Consider the following 21,763-nt stretch of genomic DNA (forward strand, 5'->3'; position numbering starts at 1 on the left):
TCTGTGGAAGATGACGTAATTAAATATGTAAGTTTGATAAAATGCTATGTTGAATAGTATTATATTATTTTAGATTTACTAATTATAGTTTTGTTAATTTTGTCAAGTCTGTTAGAGTATAGTTGTTAGTGGTGAAATTGTGAAATAATCCATTAGCAATTTGCTATTTAATTAATTAATTAATAAATAAATAAAGTGTGGGAATTTAAACAAATTTTGGAATACCAGTAGTATATGTTGTGCCTAGAAATATTTATTAAAATAAATACACGCGAACAAGGCGCACAGCCAATCAGCCAAATATATATATATATATATATATATATATATATATATATATATATATATATATATATATATATATATATATATATATATATATATATATATATATATATATATATATATATATATATATATATATATATATATATATATATATATATATATATATATATATATATATATATATATATATATATATATATATATATATATATATATATATATATATATATATATATATATATATATATATATATATATATATATATATATATATATATATATATATATATATATATATATATATATATATATATATATATATATATATATATATATATATATATATATATATATATATATATATATATATATATATATATATATATATATATATATATATATATATATATATATATATATATATATATATATATATATATATATATATATATATATATATATATATATATATATATATATATATATATATATATATATATATATATATATATATATATATATATATATATATATATATATATATATATATATATATATATATATATATATATATATATATATATATATATATATATATATATATATATATATATATATATATATATATATATATATATATATATATATATATATATATATATATATATATATATATATATATATATATATATATATATATATATATATATATATATATATATATATATATATATATATATATATATATATATATATATATATATATATATATATATATATATATATATATATATATATATATATATATATATATATATATGGGAGTCCGAGTCCGACTGTCACCGTGTCCGCGCGCGTTTCTCTCGCTCTCACTTTGCATTTCGAAATACTCGGACTCCCCACCCATCTATCACTACAAAATCTAACCGTCTACTCACTTATTTAACTAGTATAATTTAAGTGTAAAAATAAACAGATGATCGGCCGTTAACAGAGTTTTTTAATATCAGTGATTGCGTAAAATTTTGTGTTAATTTTGTGTCAGTTACAAAAGCGTATACGAACGAGATACATCTCCCTACCTGAATACAAAAAAAATAAGGGTCCCTGCTCGTCAGCCAAAATTCGGTCCCACAGAAGCAATAAATCTTCCACATAATTGCTTTCAGACAAAAATTTTTAACGAACTTTACTTAATAGAATAATAGCAAACAGAAACGGTGTTTCCCAACTGTCTAATAGTTCTTTTTCATATTTAATTTATATTAAAGTAATTCGTGTAATTTTATATTCTTTACTAAATTTATTATTAAAATATTAAATTGCAAACCGCACTCACACATATCTAAATCCGTTGTCTCCAAAGAGGCGTCTCACGATAAAGATCGGTAAAGAAAGTAGTATAACAATTGCTAATCTATTATTATCATAACTAACTACTTTCACTTACAAAGTAACCCTGTTAAATGGCATGTAATAACTCATAAGTGATCCAAGTGATACCTAGGATGACTATCTATCAAAGCTGACCACAGAGAAGAGTCTATGGCGGTAAGAACTCACTCCTTGAATGGAAATCTCTCTCAAGTACCGCCTTTTTCTCAACACATCTTGGATAAATGCGAGAAAAATAATATCCAAACCTCCAACAAGGTAAGAGTGACGATGGATGATAGCTTAGCTAATAGAAACCTGTATTTAGCCACGTACAATGTAAGAACGTTATCGAGTGAAGGAAGTGTGCTTGCATTAGAGAATGAATTAGAAATTATCAAATGGGATTTAGTAGGACTTAGCGAAGTAAGACGAAAACAGGAAAACCAAATAATCCTAAAAAGTGGTAACTGTCTCTACTGGAGAGGGCTACCAAATGGTAGAATAGGAGGAGTAGGGTTTCTTATCAATAAGAGAATAGAAAGAAATATTATAGAAATAAGCGACATATCGGAACGTATATGCTATGTAGTATTAAGAATCTCGAGCAGGTACACTTGTCAAATCTTCCAAGTGTACGCCCCCACATCTAGCCACCCAGACGAGGAAATAGAAGACTTCTACGAAAAAATACAGGACGCATACGATAATAGCCGTCACCACTTTAAAATAATCATGGGCGACTTTAACGCAAAAATAGGACAAAAGGCAAATACAGAAAGAGCAGTAGGCAATTTTGGTACCGGCCAAAGAAACGACAGAGGCGATCGCCTCATAGAATTCGCAGATCACAACAGGCTCTTTATCACTAATTCATTTTTCAGGAAAAACACCAACAATAAGTGGACTTGGGAGAGTCCTAAAGGAGACAGAAACGAGATCGATTTCATCCTAACAAATGCCCTGCACTCCGTTAAAGACGTTAGTGTTTTAAGTAAAGTAGATATAGGTAGCGATCACAGATTAGTCCGTGCCAAGATGGCCATTAATATAAATTGCGAACGTAGGAAATTAATAAAAGGATGCAGTAACTTTCCAGATTTCGCTCAACTAAGGTCTAGGAAAAAGGAATTCGAACTCGAACTTGGAAATCGATACGGGAAATTAAACCCAGAAGCAGACATCGAGGAATTGAACACTGTAATTAGATCGGTTCTAACCTCAACAGGTAAGAAATTAGGTGGATTCAGGAAACAGATTAAATTAAGCAAAATTTCAGCGGAAACAAAAAACCTAATTAAGCATAAAAGGAATTTAGATAGGGATAATAATAAGCAAGAATACAATCTAGTAAATAAGGAAATTAAAAAGAGAATAGTCAGGGATGTCAGGGATTTTAACAGCAAGCTAATAGAAAATTCCATTAAGAATAACCGTAGCCTGAAAAAGTGCAAACAGGATCTTTTCTTAGGCAAAAACCAAATGATCGCAATCAGATCAGAGAGCGGAGTAATAATTAGGAATAGAGATGAAATCATAGACATAGTTTACACGTTCTATGCAAAACTATACGAGAACGACAACGGCCAATTCCCCGCTCTGGAATCGACACACGGCCAAAGGGTTCCTGCAGTATTGCCTAGCGAAGTAGAGGCCGCGCTAAAAACTGCAAAGAACGGTAAAACCCCAGGGGAAGATAATATTCCCATTGACTTACTAAAATGTGGCGGCCCCCCCCTAATTAATATCTTAGCTAGGCTTTTCAGCAAATGCATCCAGAACCAAGCTATACCAGAAGGATGGAATAACGCAACTATCATTTTAATACACAAAAAAGGCGACAAAAGCGATATCAAGAACTACCGACCCATTAGTCTACTTTCAGCGGTCTACAAGCTCTTCACGAAGGTTATTACAGAAAGGCTGAAGAATATCCTCGACGAGAACCAACCTATAGAGCAGGCAGGGTTTAGGGCAAATTTCAGCACAATGGACCACCTCCAAGTAGTTGGCGAACTAATCGAGCGCGCCAACGAATATCAACGGCCATTGTGCCTAGGTTTCGTCGATTATGAGAAAGCCTTCGATACAGTTAGTCATAATGCAGTACTTAACGCTCTAAAAACACAGGGAGTGCCGGAACCCTATGTGGGACTGTTAGCTGCAATATATAAGAATGCCACAGCTTCGGTTAAAATTTTTTCAGGTACAGATAGATTTAGCATAGGAAAAGGAGTAAGACAAGGAGATACAATCTCGCCCAAGTTATTCAATGCGGTGCTTGAGGGAGTTTTCAGGAAATTGGATTGGGATACAGCCGGAGTAAGCATCAATGGTCGCTTTTTGAGTCACCTTCGGTTCGCAGACGATATAGTTTTAGTAGCTCGTGATTCAGCTGACCTACTTATCAGACTAACACAGCTGGACAGGGAAAGTAGAAAAGTAGGATTAAAAATTAACGTAGATAAGACTAAACTAATGTTCAATAGGTATTGCATGCCTGATAGCATCCCATTAGATGATAAACCAGTAGAAGTAGTAAATAATTAAAGTAAAAATGAAGAGATAAAGAGACGTATGAAATTAGGGTGGAGTGCATTTGGACGGATGAATGCTGTTTTTAAATCAAAAATGCCACTCTGCCTGAAGAAAAGGATCTTTGATCAATGCGTTTTGCCAGTGATGACGACTTGGATGGTTTTATATATATATATATATATATATATATATATATATATATATATATATATCATCATCATCATCATTTACAGCCATTCGCCATCCACTGCTGGATGAAGGCCTCTCCAACACGCTTCCACTCGTCTCTATTTTGCGCAACACTCATCCATCTCATTCCGCACATTTTCCTAATTTCGTTCACCCATCTTCCTTGCGGTCTTCCTTTTACTCTTTTGCCTTCTCTCGGGTACTATTCAAGCACTTCTTTTGTCTACCTTTCGTCCATCCTCCTAGCTACGTGGCCCACCCATTGCCATTTTAATCTCTTCACTCTATCCACTATGCCCACTACTCTTGTCATACTTCTCACCCACGTGTTCCACTTTCTGTCTTTCCTCGTTATGCCAAGCATACAGCGTTCCATACTTCTTTGAGTGCATTGGATTTTATTTAGCATCTTGGCGTTCAGTGTCCAAGTTTCACATCCATACGTCATCACTGGCAAAACGCATTGATCAAAGATCCTTTTTTTCAGGCAGAGTGGCATTTTTGATTTAAAAACAGCATTCATCCGTCCAAATGCACTCCATCCTAATTTCATATTCAGTCTCTTTATCTCTTCATCTTTACTACCAGACATGTCAATTATTTGACCTAAATATAAATAATCATTTACTACTTCTACTGGTTTATCATCTAAGGGGATGCTATCAGGCATGCAATAACTATTGAACATTAGTTTAGTCTTATCTACGTTAATTTTTAATCCTACTTTTCTACTTTCCCTGTCCAGCTGTGTTAGTCTGATAAGTAGGTCAGCTGAATCACGAGCTACTAAAACTATATCGTCTGCGAACCGAAGGTGAATCAAGAAGCGACCATTGATGCTTACTCCAGCTGTATCCCAATCCAAGTTCCTGAAAACTCCCTCAAGCACCGCATTGAATAACTTGGGCGAGATTGTATCTCCTTGTCTTACTCCTTTTCCTATGCTAAATCTATCTGTACCTGAAAAAATTTTAACCGAAGCTGTGGCATTATTATATATTGCAGCTAACAGTCCCACATAGGGTTCCGGCACTCCCTGTGTTTATAGAGCGTTAAGTACTGCACTATGACTAACTGTGTCGAAGGCTTTCTCATAATCGACGAAACCTAGGCACAATGGCCGTTGATATTCGTTGGCGCGCTCGATTAGTTCGCCAACTACTTGGAGGTGGTCCATTGTGCTGAAATTTGCCCTAAATCCTGCCTGTTCTATAGGTTGGTTCTCGTCGAGGATATTCTTCAGCCTTTCTGTAATAACCTTCTTGAAGAGCTTGTAGACCGCTGAAAGTAAACTAATGAGTCGGTAGTTCTTGATATCACTTTTGTCGCCTTTTTTGTGTATTAAAATGATAGTTGCGTTATTCCATCCTTCTGGTATAGCTTGGTTCTGGATGCATTTGCTGAAAAGCCTAGCTAAGATATTAATTAGGGGGGGGCCGCCACATTTTTGATAATAAAGATCTGACATATTTGGCCAAAAATCAATATATATCGTGTATTACCTTACAAGAAACTACACGCCAAATTAGAAATTTATATATACATATGAGAGTTAAAACTATAAATATTTATATATTAGAGATAACTAGAACCTATAAGAGAGCAAATTTTATAAAATATAGAGTGAATTATAGGCGTTTAAAAAATTAAAATCTGATATGGCCATTTCATGGCGAACAGGTTAGAAGACAGTATAACGCGGTTGACGTCGGCTTTGTAGACGTCAGACAACTCGACGAGCTTGAAATTTGAAACCCGTTGTATACGATATTTTATCTCCAACGTATTAGCAGACGATACATCAACGTATATTGATGACCAAAATGAGCAATATGGCAAAGTATGAAAACGATCGGATAAGAGATAAGAGATATAAAAAATGACTTCTTAAACGAAAACCATGTGAACTGTATTAAGAGGTATGTAAAAATTTGAAAGTTTGTCAAGTTTAAATTTTGGGTATTATAAAACATGTATAATTTAATAGAACTGTACTTAATCACAAATACTATGTAATTGGAAGAAGCCTACACACCTCTTTACACGATCACAATCACAATTTATCAAAAAAATAGCACGATCATTCGAAAATCAATACTATAAATGAAAATTCTATTTGATGATGACAAAAAAGCGGCGCTAAATCTTTCGTGCCATATATGGAAAGGATTGATAGCAGTTGTATTCAATTTTAATAAACATGATTATTGTAAAATTGAGATGATGTTTTCCAAATTTCTGATCATAGCATTCATGAAATCTTTTTGGTAATTGGTTAAGAGCTCCCGATACCACAGTTTGGTCCATTCGATTCAAGATAACCCAATAGGTTATCCAATACAAAAATTTGCGTATACATATATCGACGGACGTGTGCAAATATTACGCTGCTAAAATTTCGACTGCAAAAATGAAATTCATATACTTTTTCTTGATTTTCTTGATCGCTTTCTGTGGCGTCGACGCTTACAGAAAAAATCCGGAGACGACATCTGGTATATTTTTTTATTACACTATGAAATACAAACATACATACGTATATATCATATATTCACAATCTTTTTCATATATCATAATGATTCATAATTCTTCTACAACACGCTTTCTTTCTGGTTTGTAAAATTCTCATCCATCTCATACCTTTCCTTTTCGCCCTTTTACATTCTTTCGTATTCTATTCCAGTACTTTATTTGTCCAATTTTCGTTCATTGCCATTTTAATCTCATCACTCTCTCTACTATATCTACTACCCTTACATACGTCCCTTACATATGTATGTACATACTTCTCATCCACGTATTCCATTTTCAATATCTCCTCACTATGCCGAGCATACAGCGATCTACACTTTTTCCATATTTGATGCTTTTTATAATTACTAAATTGTGTTCACAATACATCTTATATCTATTTTAATAGCTACTGATCTACTGATCATTTTCTATTTTACAATTTTAATTTAATTTTGTTAGTAATCATGGTATTATATTATTCTAATGTTAATATGTACAGCGTAATAGGAAAAAGAGCTCAAAAACCTATTTACAATTCTTACAATGCTCATAATACATCTAATACATAATATTAATTAAAAACTCTCTAAATTCGACGATCTAAAGCAGATTGTGTTTAGGTAATCTGTGTTTATACCTGAAGGGTATAGAAATTTTCTTGTAATCACCATTTTTTATCCATATATGATTTTGATTTTGTATAGCATTTCCAAATTTTACATCCATACGTGACCACTGTAAACCAGCAGCGTGGAATAAAGGTTAGCATTATATACTTCCGAATGGAGTAGTCATAGTTCGATTCTAACTAGTAGCTGTTGGCCAGACCTTGATTTGTGACTCCAGGTCGATGTTTCCCCTCAGATTTTTCTGGTTTTCATTGAAACGGTTCCTGTCAATTGGCATTTCCTTTCCAATTTTTCTAGCAAATCTCAATTTATTCAGCGTCTTGAGGTTCGTCAATTTCTATAATAAAATGCTGTAAAAATTTCTCCATAGGTGTCACTGTATAAGATCTCTGTATGAATTCGCATTGTTTAAAAATGCTTGTATTAATTGTATTATTGTATTGTATCTGTATTAGTACATTCGTCGCTTTGGAGCAATCTGTCAATTGTACAAGTTCGATTAAAATAAATAGTAAAAACACATTGATCGAAGATCTCTTTCTTTAAGCAAAGTGGCGTTTTTGATTTAAAAATGGCGTTTATTTATATTCATTTATATTTATTTATTGTATAGATAAATGTATATATGTATATACCAGAAAGGCCTAACAGGCAAACTCCAATGCGCATAGAGTCATCTATGGACAAATTTGACAAACATTTCTGTAAATTTGTTGGAACTGTTTCAATGAATTGGCAAACTTTGATAAGAAACGATTGACCTGTATTCACATATCCAAGGTCTGGCCAGCAGCACCAGACCAGGGATTGAACCCGTGATCACTCCATTGAAAGCATTACACGCTAACCACTTTTCTATGCACCTGGTTGCTCTGATGTCACTGATTTGCCCAAATGCACTCCATAATAATTTCATTCGTCTCATAATATAATATATTTTAAAATACATATATACAATGATTCAATATTGATTTAAGATGATTTTTTATTACAGTTGGAGCCAAGAAAGTATGTCCACCGGATTGCGGGAGATATTGTTCTAACATGGGACATAGAGCAAACGGAATCTGTGTAAAAGATGAATGTAAATGTTTGTGAATGTTATTTGAATGCCATAATCAATACAATCAATATTTACTGTCCATACTTATACGTGATGTACAGAAGAATTTGAAACAAAATATGAATTTTTCATTTAAAATAAATTGACATACAAATTCATTGGTTTTATTCATTGATACTGATTATAAATACATATGTATATGTAGAATCTATTTAGATCGGTAGTTCTTAAACAAATTTTCAAGGAAAATAAACTGGACCCTACACATTCTCCTAATTTCGTCTAACTACATATCTTCCCTACGGTTTTCTTTTTACCCTTTTGCATTCTTTCAGGTACCGTTCTAGCACTTATTTTTTCCTCCTTTCGTCCATTCTTCTAGCCACATAGCCCGTCCATTGCCATTTCAATCTCTTCATTCTATCTACTATGTCCACTATCCTTGTCATACTTCTCACCCACGTGATCCACTTTCTGTCTATCCTCGCTATGCCGAGCATACAACGTTCCATACTTCATTGAGTGCACCGAGTTTTGTGAAGCTTCACGTAAATTTTCACATCCATACGTCATCACTGGCAAAAGACATTGATTGAAGATCTTTTTCTTCAGGCAAAGTGGTATTTTTGATTTGCAAACCGTATTTTTCGACCAAATGTACTCCAACCTAATTTCATACATCTATTTTTTCTGCTTTACTACCGGACATGTTTATTATTTGTCCTAAAAATAAACAATTTTTTACTACTTCTACTGGTTTGTCATCTAATGTGATGGTATCAGGCATGCAATAACTATTGAGCGTAAGTTTGGTCTTATCTACGTTAATTTTTAATCCTACTTTCCTACTTTCTCTATCTAAAATTTTGATCGGCTATTAATGGCAGTTGGTGAGAAACTTTTACAAATGGTCAGTAACTAACCACTTCATACTTTAACTTAAGTCAGCAGCATAGATTAGTGGTAAGCATATAATGCTTTCAAACCGAGCGGTCACGGGTTCAATTCCTGCAATAATTCAGAAATTCCGGTATAAACGAGTCTATCAATTGTACGGATTATACATACGTCTCATGTTCAATGCAATTTTTTTGAATGCTACCTGGAAACGCTTAAAAAGTAGTATTCTTGTTTATTTTATAAATACAAAATTTAAAACGCACATCGGCGTTCTTCAGGCCCATGGACTTGTCGGTAAAACGCTGATCGGCATTGAAAGGGTTAAAGAAAATATATAATAGTGACCGATTATTATATGAATTGACCAATTTAATACAGGCAAATAGAATTTCCTATGCTATAATATTAAAAATTCACGCTTATATGTGCTTTACGTTAATTAATAATTGTTACTACTATTAAAAGCACTAAAAAATATTCAAAATATCTTTATGTTATATATAAAATTGAATATCTGTTTGTTTGTCTGTCTGTCTCGTATAGGCTCCTAAACCACTCAACCGATTACGATGGAACTTTCTGGATTTGTTGTATGCATGTCCGGGAAGCTTACTGTGAAAAAAAACGGGATAAAACCTCTTAGTAATAATATTCGTAATTATGATTTTATCGACGCGAAAGTATGAAGCGCCAGTGTGTAGTCAAGGAAATGTGTTTGTTAGTAACCACGATACCAGTTGGTTTATGACGACACGGCTTTGAAGAGACGTTATTTGATCTCTTATATTTAAAGGGAACGGGAACGAGAATTGCATGCGTTATTGTGTCATTGTAACGCATGTCAGGTTCAGCTATTCCTAAATAAAATAATAAATAAAATATTGTTATGATTATAAAAAGTCATATTTATTAAAAATGAATTTCGTGATACACGTTTTTTCATAATGATGTAACATATCAAATGATAGGAGTATTTTATTCACAACATTTTAAAATTAATCCTCATCCTTGAAATAATTAAATACAAATAAACAGGGGATGCCAACTATGCAACTACGGTAAAATTCCATTTGAGGACCACTGATCTAGATGCAGTAGTAATTTTTAATATACAAATTAAAAATACTCGCAAACACACATGTTGCCCCTGCATACTCCCTTGTATCCATTACTGCGACAATGTATGTCACAATAACTTGGGACACATAAAGATCTCCTGCTGCGTTGCAATAGTTTGGCTGTTAACAATATTGTTACGTATACTAAAAAGAGCCGCCGAGTAATTGCGATCGGATTAGGCCGGGTAGCGTCCTGAGAGACCGTGTGACTGGTATAAGTGGTTTTAAGGATTAGCGACAGGCTAAGTGCAAGTAAGCTAAACAATGATTGCACTTCCCAGAATTGACCTGTACCGTGGGAGCGAATGTCGTGGGTAGACATATCCGTACGTGACCATAACAATGGGTAAACAAATTAGACGTCGAAGATGTCCTGAGAGATCTATCCCTTATAAGGCGATACTTAGGCGTTATCATGTCATTCTGGACTGAGCACTGCCAGTGCGTGTATATCCTTAATCATCAATAAATGCTGTGAATCGACTTTGGCCTTTTACTTGGATCCTCCACCCACCCTTTCGCAACAATATAATAAAAAATTAGATGTGAACGTAACTTAATATATGTATTTGAAAATAAAATTCGACAGTGACGTCACATACTCATAATCACATACCGGTTATGAGAGCGTTTTTTATACAAGTATGTATGAGCGCTTATGTAGGGAAACTCACACAAGACAAAAGTTCTACTTCCGGTTGTCGGATTTTGTTCAACTTTTTTTTATTACTTAAAATCACTATCTGTATTATACACAATAAATATCAAGAAGATTAAAATGTCAAAATAGAATAATGAAATATTGTTTAAAAAAAATACTACTTCCGGTTTTCTCGCTTGCTTTTCAATTCGCTTGTGAGAAGTAAGCTAGAGTATAATGCGATTGTGTGGAATCCGCATGAAGCAAATTACTCTCTGATGATTGAGAAAGTGCAAAAAGCATTTCTTCGTTTCCTATATAGGAAAGAATATGGGTATTACCCATATCTCTACCCTACTCCTTTCCTTTTGGGCATGCTTGGGTATAATTCCCTTGAACTTCGGAGAAACTTCTCATTAATTCGTTTCGTTCTCCTGCTCTTACGTGGTAATACGTCATGCCCGTTGTTGCTGGAGCAGTTGGGACTTTATGTCCCTAATCACTATGTGCGTGGTAGACATCATCATTTGCTGGCTGTTACCTCCTGCCCGCACAGTCCTTTTTCGAATGGCTCCTATTCCAAGAGCTATTCGACTTCTTAATGAAATCGTTGCTGCCGATACTGAATGTGATATTTTCCACCTTAGTGAGCGTAAATTGTCGGAAATTACTCTAACCCATTTATCTGGTAGTCTGCACTCACCATTGTTTTCATGATTGATTGTGATTTATGAGTGAAATTTTGATTAACTCTCTTCCATTTGGGCCTTACAGGGATGTTTTGTATTTGTAGTTGTTTCTTATATATTTATTGAAACTGGCTGTAGGTGCAAGGCATTCCTTATGCTATATTTTATTTGATATTTTTACTTTATCTGTTATTATTAAATGCTATTTTTTATGTTTATGTATGGATGTATTTATGTTTATGTTTAATTGTTTGTTTGTTTTTTTTTTTTTTTTGTGTTATATTTTTTGACCTTTGTGGCGCTTTAGGAATTCCTGTTATGCCACAATGGTCTGTTTAGAATAAATAAATAAATAAATAATATTAAGCTTAAACTGATAGATATGAAATTTCAGTTTAATGAACCAAAAGGTTTCCGAGAAAAACACAAAAATCTCCATTCTCTAGAGTGAAAGTACTACTTCCGGCTGAGGTAAAAATATTGAAAATATTAGGTTATACAATTTATAATTTTTATTACATGCAAAAAGTTTTAAGTCTGATTCAGTTAGTGGTTTGGGATATAATTGAATTCAAAAACTGAAAAAAAGAGGACACCTATGTATGTATAAGGGGAGGTACCATTTGCGGTCTCGTATGAAAGTGATTTGTGGAACTCGCATCGTGTCTCAGTGTTTATTGGTGCCCGCCTTGAATCTCCGTGCGCGCCTCATGTCTCCGTGTACGCTTCATGTCTTATTTTGATCGTAGGTGAAAAAAGTGAAACATAAAAGAGGTTTGTAATTATCTAATTCCGAATGAATAAAATATTTGCCAGTTTATATTACACATACATACACATGTACATACATATGTACTATCATTGAATCATGTTGGGGTTGAAATTAATTTATTTTTTCATAAATTAACACTTAACAAAGCTAAAACAGAGTATATATTGGCTTTTTATAAATTATCTTCAATTAATGTAATTAATTTTTAAAAATTTCTTCTACAAATACACTCGCTACCCCTGCAGTATCCTCTGCATTTAAAACGACACTCCATTGGAGAACATCCTAATGATTTCTTACTACGTTGCAATACTTCAGTTGCAACTGTTGAATAAAATAAATTATCAGATGCAATTCATTCACTTTCAAAAGTGTAATAGCTATATAATTATTATCATACCTTGAGCTTGGATCAACGTAGGATCTGAATCGTTCAGCTCCAAATCCGTTTGAGTTGGTGAAGCCCAACATGTGGCAACGATCAGGAAGAATGCAAACATGAACAGAAACTTCATATTGAAAGTTAAGAGAAGGATAATTATGTATGTTGTTTGACTTTAGCACTCTGAATGAGTTTCAATTGTACATTTGTAAGCTTCTGGGGTCTTTTATACTGAAAAGTAATCTCTCGAATGCGTGTTTAAAAGAGATGTAGGTGTTTCCCCGTTTGAAATGATTTGAAGATATCTTCTTGGAAACGGGGAATCACTCAATTTGTTTTGTATTTACATTCATTGATAATAATAGTGTATGTTAGTTGTCGGGAACTAGCGGATTCGGAGCCGCATCCACGCTCTTTGTATGATATTTAAATATTTTATTTACATTTTTGCATGCTATTTACATATTTTATTTACATTTTATTGGGTATATAAAACATTATACATTATATTGGAAATATAAAACAATCCTGAAACGTAATTTTGTTTCAGCTTCAAAATGTATGTATGTACATAAGTGTATGTATATTATAAAACAAACGTAGTTTTTTTCATTATCTAATATACATATAGTTTCGAAGAAGACTTTGTATGTATGTAACTATTGTTGGTTCGCAGAATCCGTGACGTTAAATTTAATAAAAAAACAAATAAATATTCAAATAAATTTAATAAAATGTTTACTATTAGATTAGCCATGTTTAAGTATATATTATATTACAAATACCGAGCGAAGTCGGGTAAAACCACTTATTAGTATTATATAAATATATATAAAAAATATTATATAAATATATATAAAATTATATTATATAAAACCACTTATTAGTATTATATATAAACTAGTATTATATAAATGAGTAAAATTTATCATCAATTCCGTTACTATAAAATGTTTTATTATTTTTTTCTGAAAGAGTCAGTATTATTACTCATTATATTCAGATATACATACATATTGCATTTTCAAAGTTTAAAAAATTTAATTTTATCAAGTTAATTTTGAAAAATTGAGAAAATATACTGCTATTTTGTGGAAAAATCCGACCGATTTGGAAAAGTCGACTGATTTTTTTAAAATATTAAGTTATTTTTTATTTTATTTACATATTTTTGTCACAGATAAATAAAAAAAATACTCAGTGTCACTGTGACCAGATATGTAAGCATAATACAAATACTATATATAATAATTAGCGAGACATCTACATACATATGTTATAGATAATAAATATTTGAAATCATATTCAAATAGTGGTGACTTTATAGGTAGGATGGTTTTTCAACTTCAACAATGATATCAGATAAATTGACAAATTGACAAATTCTGAAAGGAAACGATTAACTTGGAGTCATAAATATACAAGTCTGACCAGCAGCATTAAAGATTATACTCAGAATACTTAAATATCAGATTATACTCAGAAAATTTAAATCTAGGTCAGTTCACGAGATCAAACTCGGCGCCTCTCGATGCTTAATATCAATGCAACCAACGAGCCATGCTGCTTGCTAAATTAAGATTTATATCAAAGAATATTTCAAAATCTTACACAATATTGTTATTTGTCAATTTCAAAAATTTTCTCCAATTTGGATTTTTGTTCAAAAAATGTTCTCGACCACTTGTGTTGTAATAAAAACTATAATTTAATATTATTAAACGAGCAAATCTTGCACAATCGAACATATTTGTATATATTTGTCAATTTCACAATATAATCTATGTATTATATGTACATATGTACATTGTATATCCAAATTTGACTTGATTTTGATTTTAAAAAGCTGTTTATTTTTCATATAGATATAATACTAATATATTTTCACAATTTATCTTAATTCTATTTATATAGCTATTGATATTCTTTTAAGTATTTATAATTAAGGATTTTGTTAGAGAACTGAAGTGATAGACTGGACCTACATATGTAGAATGGAAGGCAATATGCCTTTTATTGATTTGCATAGGGTATGATTATCTACAGCCAAATCATTTAGTGAATCTAAATCAATATGTAATAATTGTGCATCGGATAGGCCAATAATGCTCTTGAATCATTTTTAGCAACCAGCATGTATTAAAAATAAGAGTTAGAAATGGCTTAATGAATTACATTAGTAAATAAGATTAAAGCTAATGGTCCAAGAATAGAACCTTGTCAAACACCAGAGAAGTTTTGACATTCAACAGGAGAGCAATTACCATATTAAAAAATATATATGAATCTGTCATGGAGTCAGTGAAAGGACGAATTTTGCAATTAGAAAAGCCAAAATTTTTAAATTAAATTATTTTTAGAATCAACATTATTTTTTTTCAATGTTGGTTTGTAATGCTCAATATATGTAAAATAAAACCAAAAACCTATTGACAGTATCCAAATTTGAGTTATTTATTTATATATGCTTTTGAATTAATAGTACTTCAACGAGAGTCGATAGAAGTACTATTATATTAATTTGGTTTTTTTATTATTAATTATTATTATTTTATCAAACGTTTATTCTCATATTGTATCGGATTAAAAACTCGAAATGCCTGAATTTCGATCATCCTTAATGAGCGCATTTGTAACGGTCAGGAAGTTTTTCCGCTTAGAGAGTTTTCCATCGGAAAATTATTGCTTCGTGTCGTGTGCGACGATTCGAAACATTTTAATTGCCCTGATTAGTGGTTGTTGTGTGGAAAATTTCGAATTTCCATATTCAAAAACAACGTAACAGTTCTCACTAAATGCACTATTATTAATCAGAGTAAATGAAAAACAACAAGTGATTCACCGTTTCCAAGAGAATATGTTCAAAACAATATTAAAAATTTGATTTTGATATAAAAGGCAAGATGAACTGGCATAAGAACATTCCAAATCTCAATTTCACTTCGAGAACATCAGATCAATTTTACAGTAAAACGACAAAACAACTAAATATGAAGCTTCTGTTCTTGTTTGCATTTTTCTTAATTGTTGCCATATCTTTGGCTTCGCCAGCTCAATCTGCTTTGGAGCTGAAGGATTCAAATTCCACGTTGATCCGAGTCTACGGTATGGTAGATAGTATACTATGACGATTATTTTATTGTTTTAGAATTGTATTAAATTGAGATTTTCTTATTATTGACAGACAATGAAGTATTGCAACGCAGCAAGAGATCATTGCAGTGTTCTTCAATCGAGTGTAAATTGATTTGCAGATTTAGAAAAGCTACTGGTGGATCCTGCATTGGTGGCATTTGTACTTGTAATTAGTTTATTACAATATAATAATACAATTATGTATATCTTGTATGTGCTCCGTTGAATAAAATGCTTTGATTTTTAGTATTTATTTGTGTTGTTTCGTTTTATTTGAATAAACCATATATTTTTTGCCTTTAATATATATACATCTTAACGAGCAGCGTGGACTAGTGATTGGTATATTTTGCCTTCGAGCAGAGTGCTCACAGTTCGATTCCCACTAGTAGCTGTTGGCCAGACGTTGGTTTGTAACTACAGGTCGATCGTTTCCTTTCAGAGTTTGGAAATTTTTCTGATTTTCATTGAAACGGTTCCTGTAAATTGGTATTTCCTTTCCAATCTCTCATGCAAATCTCAAGTTATTCAATATATTGAGGTTCGCCAATTTTTATAAAAAAATTCTGTAAAAATTTCTCCATAGATAAAGTTACTGTAGATGATTTTTGTATGAATTTTCATTGTATAAAAATGCTTGTATTAATTGCATTATTGTAACTCGTCGCTTTGGAGCGATCTGTAAAGGCAAGTATACATGTTCGATTGAAATAAAATAAAATTGATTTTGATTTTTGAACGCTTTTTATTATTACTAAATTATGTTCACAACACATCTTGTATCTATTTTAATAGCTACTGTTATACTGATCATTTTCTATTTTACAATTTCATTTAATTTGGTTAGTAACCATAGTATTATATTCATTGAAGTATAATGTATGCTACTTCAATGATTATATTATTTTAATGTTAATGTACAGCATAATAGGAAAAATATCCCAAAAACCTATTTACAATTCTTATAAATGCCGCTGCTTTAGGTATAAACACAGATTACCTAAACACAATCTGCTTTAGATCGTCGACTATAGAGAATCTTTAATTAATATTATGTATTAGATGTATTATGAACATTTATAAGGATTGTAAATAGATTTTTGAGCTCTTTTTCCTATTATGCTGTAGATTAACATTATAATAATATAATACTATGATTACTAACCAATTTAAATTAAATTGTAAAATAGAAAATTATCAGTAGATCAGTAGCTATTAAAATAGATATAAGATGTATTGTGAACATAATTTCGTAATAATAAAAAGCATTTAAAAATCAAAAAAATATTGGTATAAAAGATAAAAGACAAATGAAGCTGCAGATGCAACCAAAATTGCATAAGTAGTACATTATTATTTAAATATAGCATAAAGATATTCATCATTCAATAATTGAATAAAAATTTTATTTTACATAATATTAAGGCCCAAATGATATCAAATCATTTTTCATTGACCGTTACGGTACATATATGTATATATTATGTATGTTGAATTATTCAATTGGAAATGAATCAAAGGTTATTTTTATCGAAAGAGATATCAACCTTGAACCATTGCTTTTTTCAGTGTTGAAATTTCTCAATTAAAGCAAATAATATATTATAATTTTATTGATAAAATAGTTTCAACATACCACTTGGCAGACATCAAAATCTTCATAGTATTATTAAAACATCATACAATGTATTTAAAATCAATTAGTCAAAACATCAATAGATAAGACTACGGAAAAAATACAACCACAACCGGTCAATACAGGGTTGTATGTAGTAGATGCGATTGAAAACCTAGAAAATATCGCCTCATTACAGAAGTGCATAGTTCGTTCACCGACAATGAAGTACATATTTATCAACATCACATTTTTATCCATGGCTATGATAGCTGTGGTGAGCAATTTACGTATTCCAGGTACATTTTATCCAATTACTATCCATATAACGTGATCATTTCCCTTTACAGGTGGCTCTCAACACACTACATTACTACAAACACTGTTTCAAAAGGTATGCATATGTGTAGCGTATACGAAATCGATTTCAAATAAATTTAAATCAAATCATAAATATTTTTCAGCAAAGACCAATTGTACTCGAAACCGATACATACACCACTTCCTTTCGGCCCGATACGCATACGCATTCAAAACGGCTTAAGTGTTATCGATACAAATGATGCTGCAAATACAACCAAACCTGCATGAATAGTGTATTCATATTTAAATATAGCATAACAATATTCATCATTAAATAATTGAAATAAATTCAAAACAAATATAGTGATTCCCCGACTCCAAAATAGTGTTATATATCTCCAAAGCGATAAGCGAACGGGGAAATACCTCTTTTCATACAATCACTCAAATTCATTCTGATATAAAAGACCGGAAAGCTTACATTGGAATATTCCGAATTTGAAGCTCAATCCGAGTACATCAGATCAGTTATACAAAGAAAAACTCAAACAGTTTCAACATGAAGTTCCTATTCTTGTTCGCATTCTTTCTATTCGTTGCTACGTGTTGGGCTTCGCCAGCTCAATTCGATTTGGAGCTAAGCGATTCAGATCCCTCGTTGATTCAAGCTCAAGGTATGATAGGATAATATTTCGACTGTATAATATTATTCATTTAAACGAGTGTTGATTGTGTTTTTTATTTTTAATATTAGCAGAAACTGAAGTATTGCAGCGTAGCAAGAGAGCAACATGTCCCTGGTTTCCAGACGCCTGTGTAATACATTGCCGCAGTAAAGGATTCTCAACTGGATTTTGCAGAGGTGGCACGTGTACTTGTAAAAATCATTAGAACTTATAAACATATGGAAAATATTCACCTGTATCTAAAATAAGCTTCCAGTAATAAAACTCTTGAATGTATTGCATACATATTTTTTATTTGAATTTAATCGTTTCTATATTATTCAATAGTGTTGCATAAAAAACTGCTCAAACATGGCCAATCTAATAGTAAACATTTTATTAAATTTATTTGAATAGTTTTATTTTATATAAATATTCATTTGTTCGATTACGTCACGGATTTACGAACCAACATATTTTCTTAAATAATTACAAAGTCTCTTTCGAAATTATATGTATACTAGGTGTGTTACCCGGCTTCGCTCGGTAATATAATCCGTTTAAACATGACTAATCTAATAGTAAATATTTAATTAAATTTATTTGAATAGTTTTATTTTATATAAATTTATTTGAATACTCATTTTTTTTTTTTATTAAATTAACTGTCACGAACAAACAAACATATATAGTAAGTCTGTTATAAAAATTATATGTACACCCCCGGTGTCTGCGCCCCCTAGGGGGCGGAGCCCTAGGAATTTGCCCCCCCAGGGCTCCGCCCCCGACGTCTGCGCCCTCTAGGGCTTCGCCCTCGGTGTCTACGCCCCCGGGAACTTTAAGTCCTTTGAATCGGAAAAAAGTGAATTATTTGTTCAATAACGTCACGGATTTCCACGAACGAAACACGATTCCAAAACAAAATCTCTTTCCAAATTATATATTTTATTAGATTATGTATATGTATAATATGAAGTTTAATAGTTTTGTATAGAAAGACATGTAAATTTTAATTATGAATAATTATAAATATACACAGTTCATATGAATAATTTAAATTTTTATTTTCTAAATCCTTTTTAATTTAATTTGGTTAGTATTCATAGTATTATATTATTTTAATTTGAATGTACAGCATAATAGGAAAATGAGCTCAAAAATCTATTTAAAATTCGTGTACATAAATGCTCATAATACATTTTATACATAGTTACAACTAAAGTCTCTCTAAATTTGATGATCTATAACAGATTGTATTTATGTAAACATATACAAACCAGTATAATAGACTAGTGGTTAGCATATAATGCTTTGAACAAAATGGTCACGGGTTCAAATACCTCTGGTTACTGTTGGCCAGACCTTGGATTTGTGACTCCAGGTCGATCGTTTCCTACTAGAGCTTGCCAATTTATCTGATTTTCATTGAAACGGTTCCAAAAAATTGGCAACCTTACCCATTTTCTCACAAATCTCAAATTTTCAGCAATCTCACATTTCGCTGAATCGTATAAAATACTGCAAATTTACAAATTTGTTCATAAATATCTCGGTGGATGTTAATTGATATGTATATTAGCCAGCAGTATGGCTTAATGGTAGCGTGTATGTTTAGCACCAAGTGATCAGTGGGTTCGATCCGCCATACTGCTGGTTAGATTGTGGGGGTATTCGTGACTCCAAATCAATCTTTTCTCATCAGAGTTTGCCAATTTTATCTGATCATTGTTGAAACGGTTCCTCAAAATTGGCAAAAAATCATCTTTCCTGTTGTCACAAATCTTCTGTTTTGTAAAAATTATGTACAAAATCTAAATCCATAGATGTATATCCTTATCAATTATTTAATTTAAATAACTTCTTTATACAATCTTTAAAATCAACTTAAAATAAACGTCATATAAAGAAAATGGCGGCCAAACAAAATGGTAGCGTTGACACTTACCGTACCTTATCTTATATTATGTATGTATGTTACAGTCGAAGTGTATTTTCAATTTGTAATACATATATTTCAACTATCGTTTTAGGTCATTCATATTTGAATACAATTCGACTAGTAAATTATATCTCTACAAGCGTGCAAAAATGTGCATTAATGTGATGTGATGTCCTAACGAATGTGAAAATGTGATGTCCTAACGAATACTTTAAAATTCAACCATGCGTTAATATTAGCTAGGTATTACGAATAAGGTTAACGAGTACTGTATTACGATAGCTCTAAAAATGTGTTCAAAACAAAAAGTGTAACTTTCCAAATCAACTTATTAGTCGAATGAAGTTTTCACGAAAAGATATAACCTCTCCATATAGCCTGGTACCAACTTAGAGTTGAACTGTATTTCCAGTTGTAATATATTGTGCCTAGTTGTAACGTAATTCGTCATATGCATCAACTTACGTGGGTTAGACGTGATATATTCCAACTTGTAAAAATATATTACAATTAAAAATACACTTCAACTATAACGGTAGTTGGTAGCAGGTTAGATGGAATATATTAAATCAGGAAGTTACACTTCAACTGTGACATATAGTACATATAGCCAGCAGTTTGGCTTAGTGGTAGCGTATATATTTAGCACCACTGAGGTCAAAGGTTCGAGTCCTTGCCTCGATTTGGGGGTTTTGTGACTCCAAATCGATCGTTTCTTTATCAGAGTTTGCCAATTTTATCTGATCATTGCTGAAACGGTTCCTGAAAATTGGTATTATATCTATTCCTATTGTCACAAAAATCTGCCTGTGTATAATTTGTAATAATTATGCACAGTAGTCTAATCTAGTAATCATAGATGTCTTTATGATTATTATTTCTGATTAATTGTTATATGCTATATATTCTGATTGTATATGTATTACTGTATTTCTGATTTTCTGATTGTTTATGTATTCTGTATTTCGTTAACGTACACCCGTCGCATTGGAGAAATCAGAGTTTGCCAA

At 31.6% G+C, this 21,763-nt stretch overlaps 1 protein-coding gene and 1 long non-coding RNA gene across 5 annotated transcripts; one reads left to right on the forward strand and one right to left on the reverse strand.

The window, feature by feature from the left end:
• Positions 1 to 12,441: 12,441 nt before the first annotated feature.
• On the reverse strand, positions 12,442 to 13,298 carry LOC143919247 (uncharacterized). Its single transcript, XR_013261204.1, has 2 exons — positions 13,115 to 13,298; positions 12,442 to 13,038 (listed from the first exon to the last, which is right to left on the reverse strand). It is a non-coding gene; the product is annotated as an uncharacterized LOC143919247 (long non-coding RNA).
• Positions 13,299 to 18,053: 4,755 nt separating this feature from the next.
• LOC143918976 (defensin-A-like) lies at positions 18,054 to 19,117 on the forward strand. Of its 4 annotated transcripts, none has more exons than XM_077441106.1 (4): positions 18,054 to 18,123; positions 18,197 to 18,240; positions 18,311 to 18,823; positions 18,904 to 19,117. In XM_077441106.1, the coding sequence occupies exons 3-4, from the start codon at positions 18,709 to 18,711 to the stop codon at positions 19,038 to 19,040; spliced, it is 252 nt and encodes an 83-aa protein (XP_077297232.1). In that variant the 5' UTR covers positions 18,054 to 18,123; positions 18,197 to 18,240; positions 18,311 to 18,708; the 3' UTR covers positions 19,041 to 19,117. The 4 variants fall into 4 exon arrangements, with proteins under 4 accessions (XP_077297232.1, XP_077297234.1, XP_077297233.1 ...); XM_077441108.1 differs by having other exon boundaries at positions 18,907 to 19,117; XM_077441107.1 differs by having other exon boundaries at positions 18,055 to 18,074.
• Positions 19,118 to 21,763: the final 2,646 nt, after the last annotated feature.

Source organism: Arctopsyche grandis, chromosome 11 (genome assembly GCF_051622035.1).
Source record: "Arctopsyche grandis isolate Sample6627 chromosome 11, ASM5162203v2, whole genome shotgun sequence".
NCBI classification, from domain to species: Eukaryota; Metazoa; Arthropoda; class Insecta; order Trichoptera; family Hydropsychidae; genus Arctopsyche; species Arctopsyche grandis.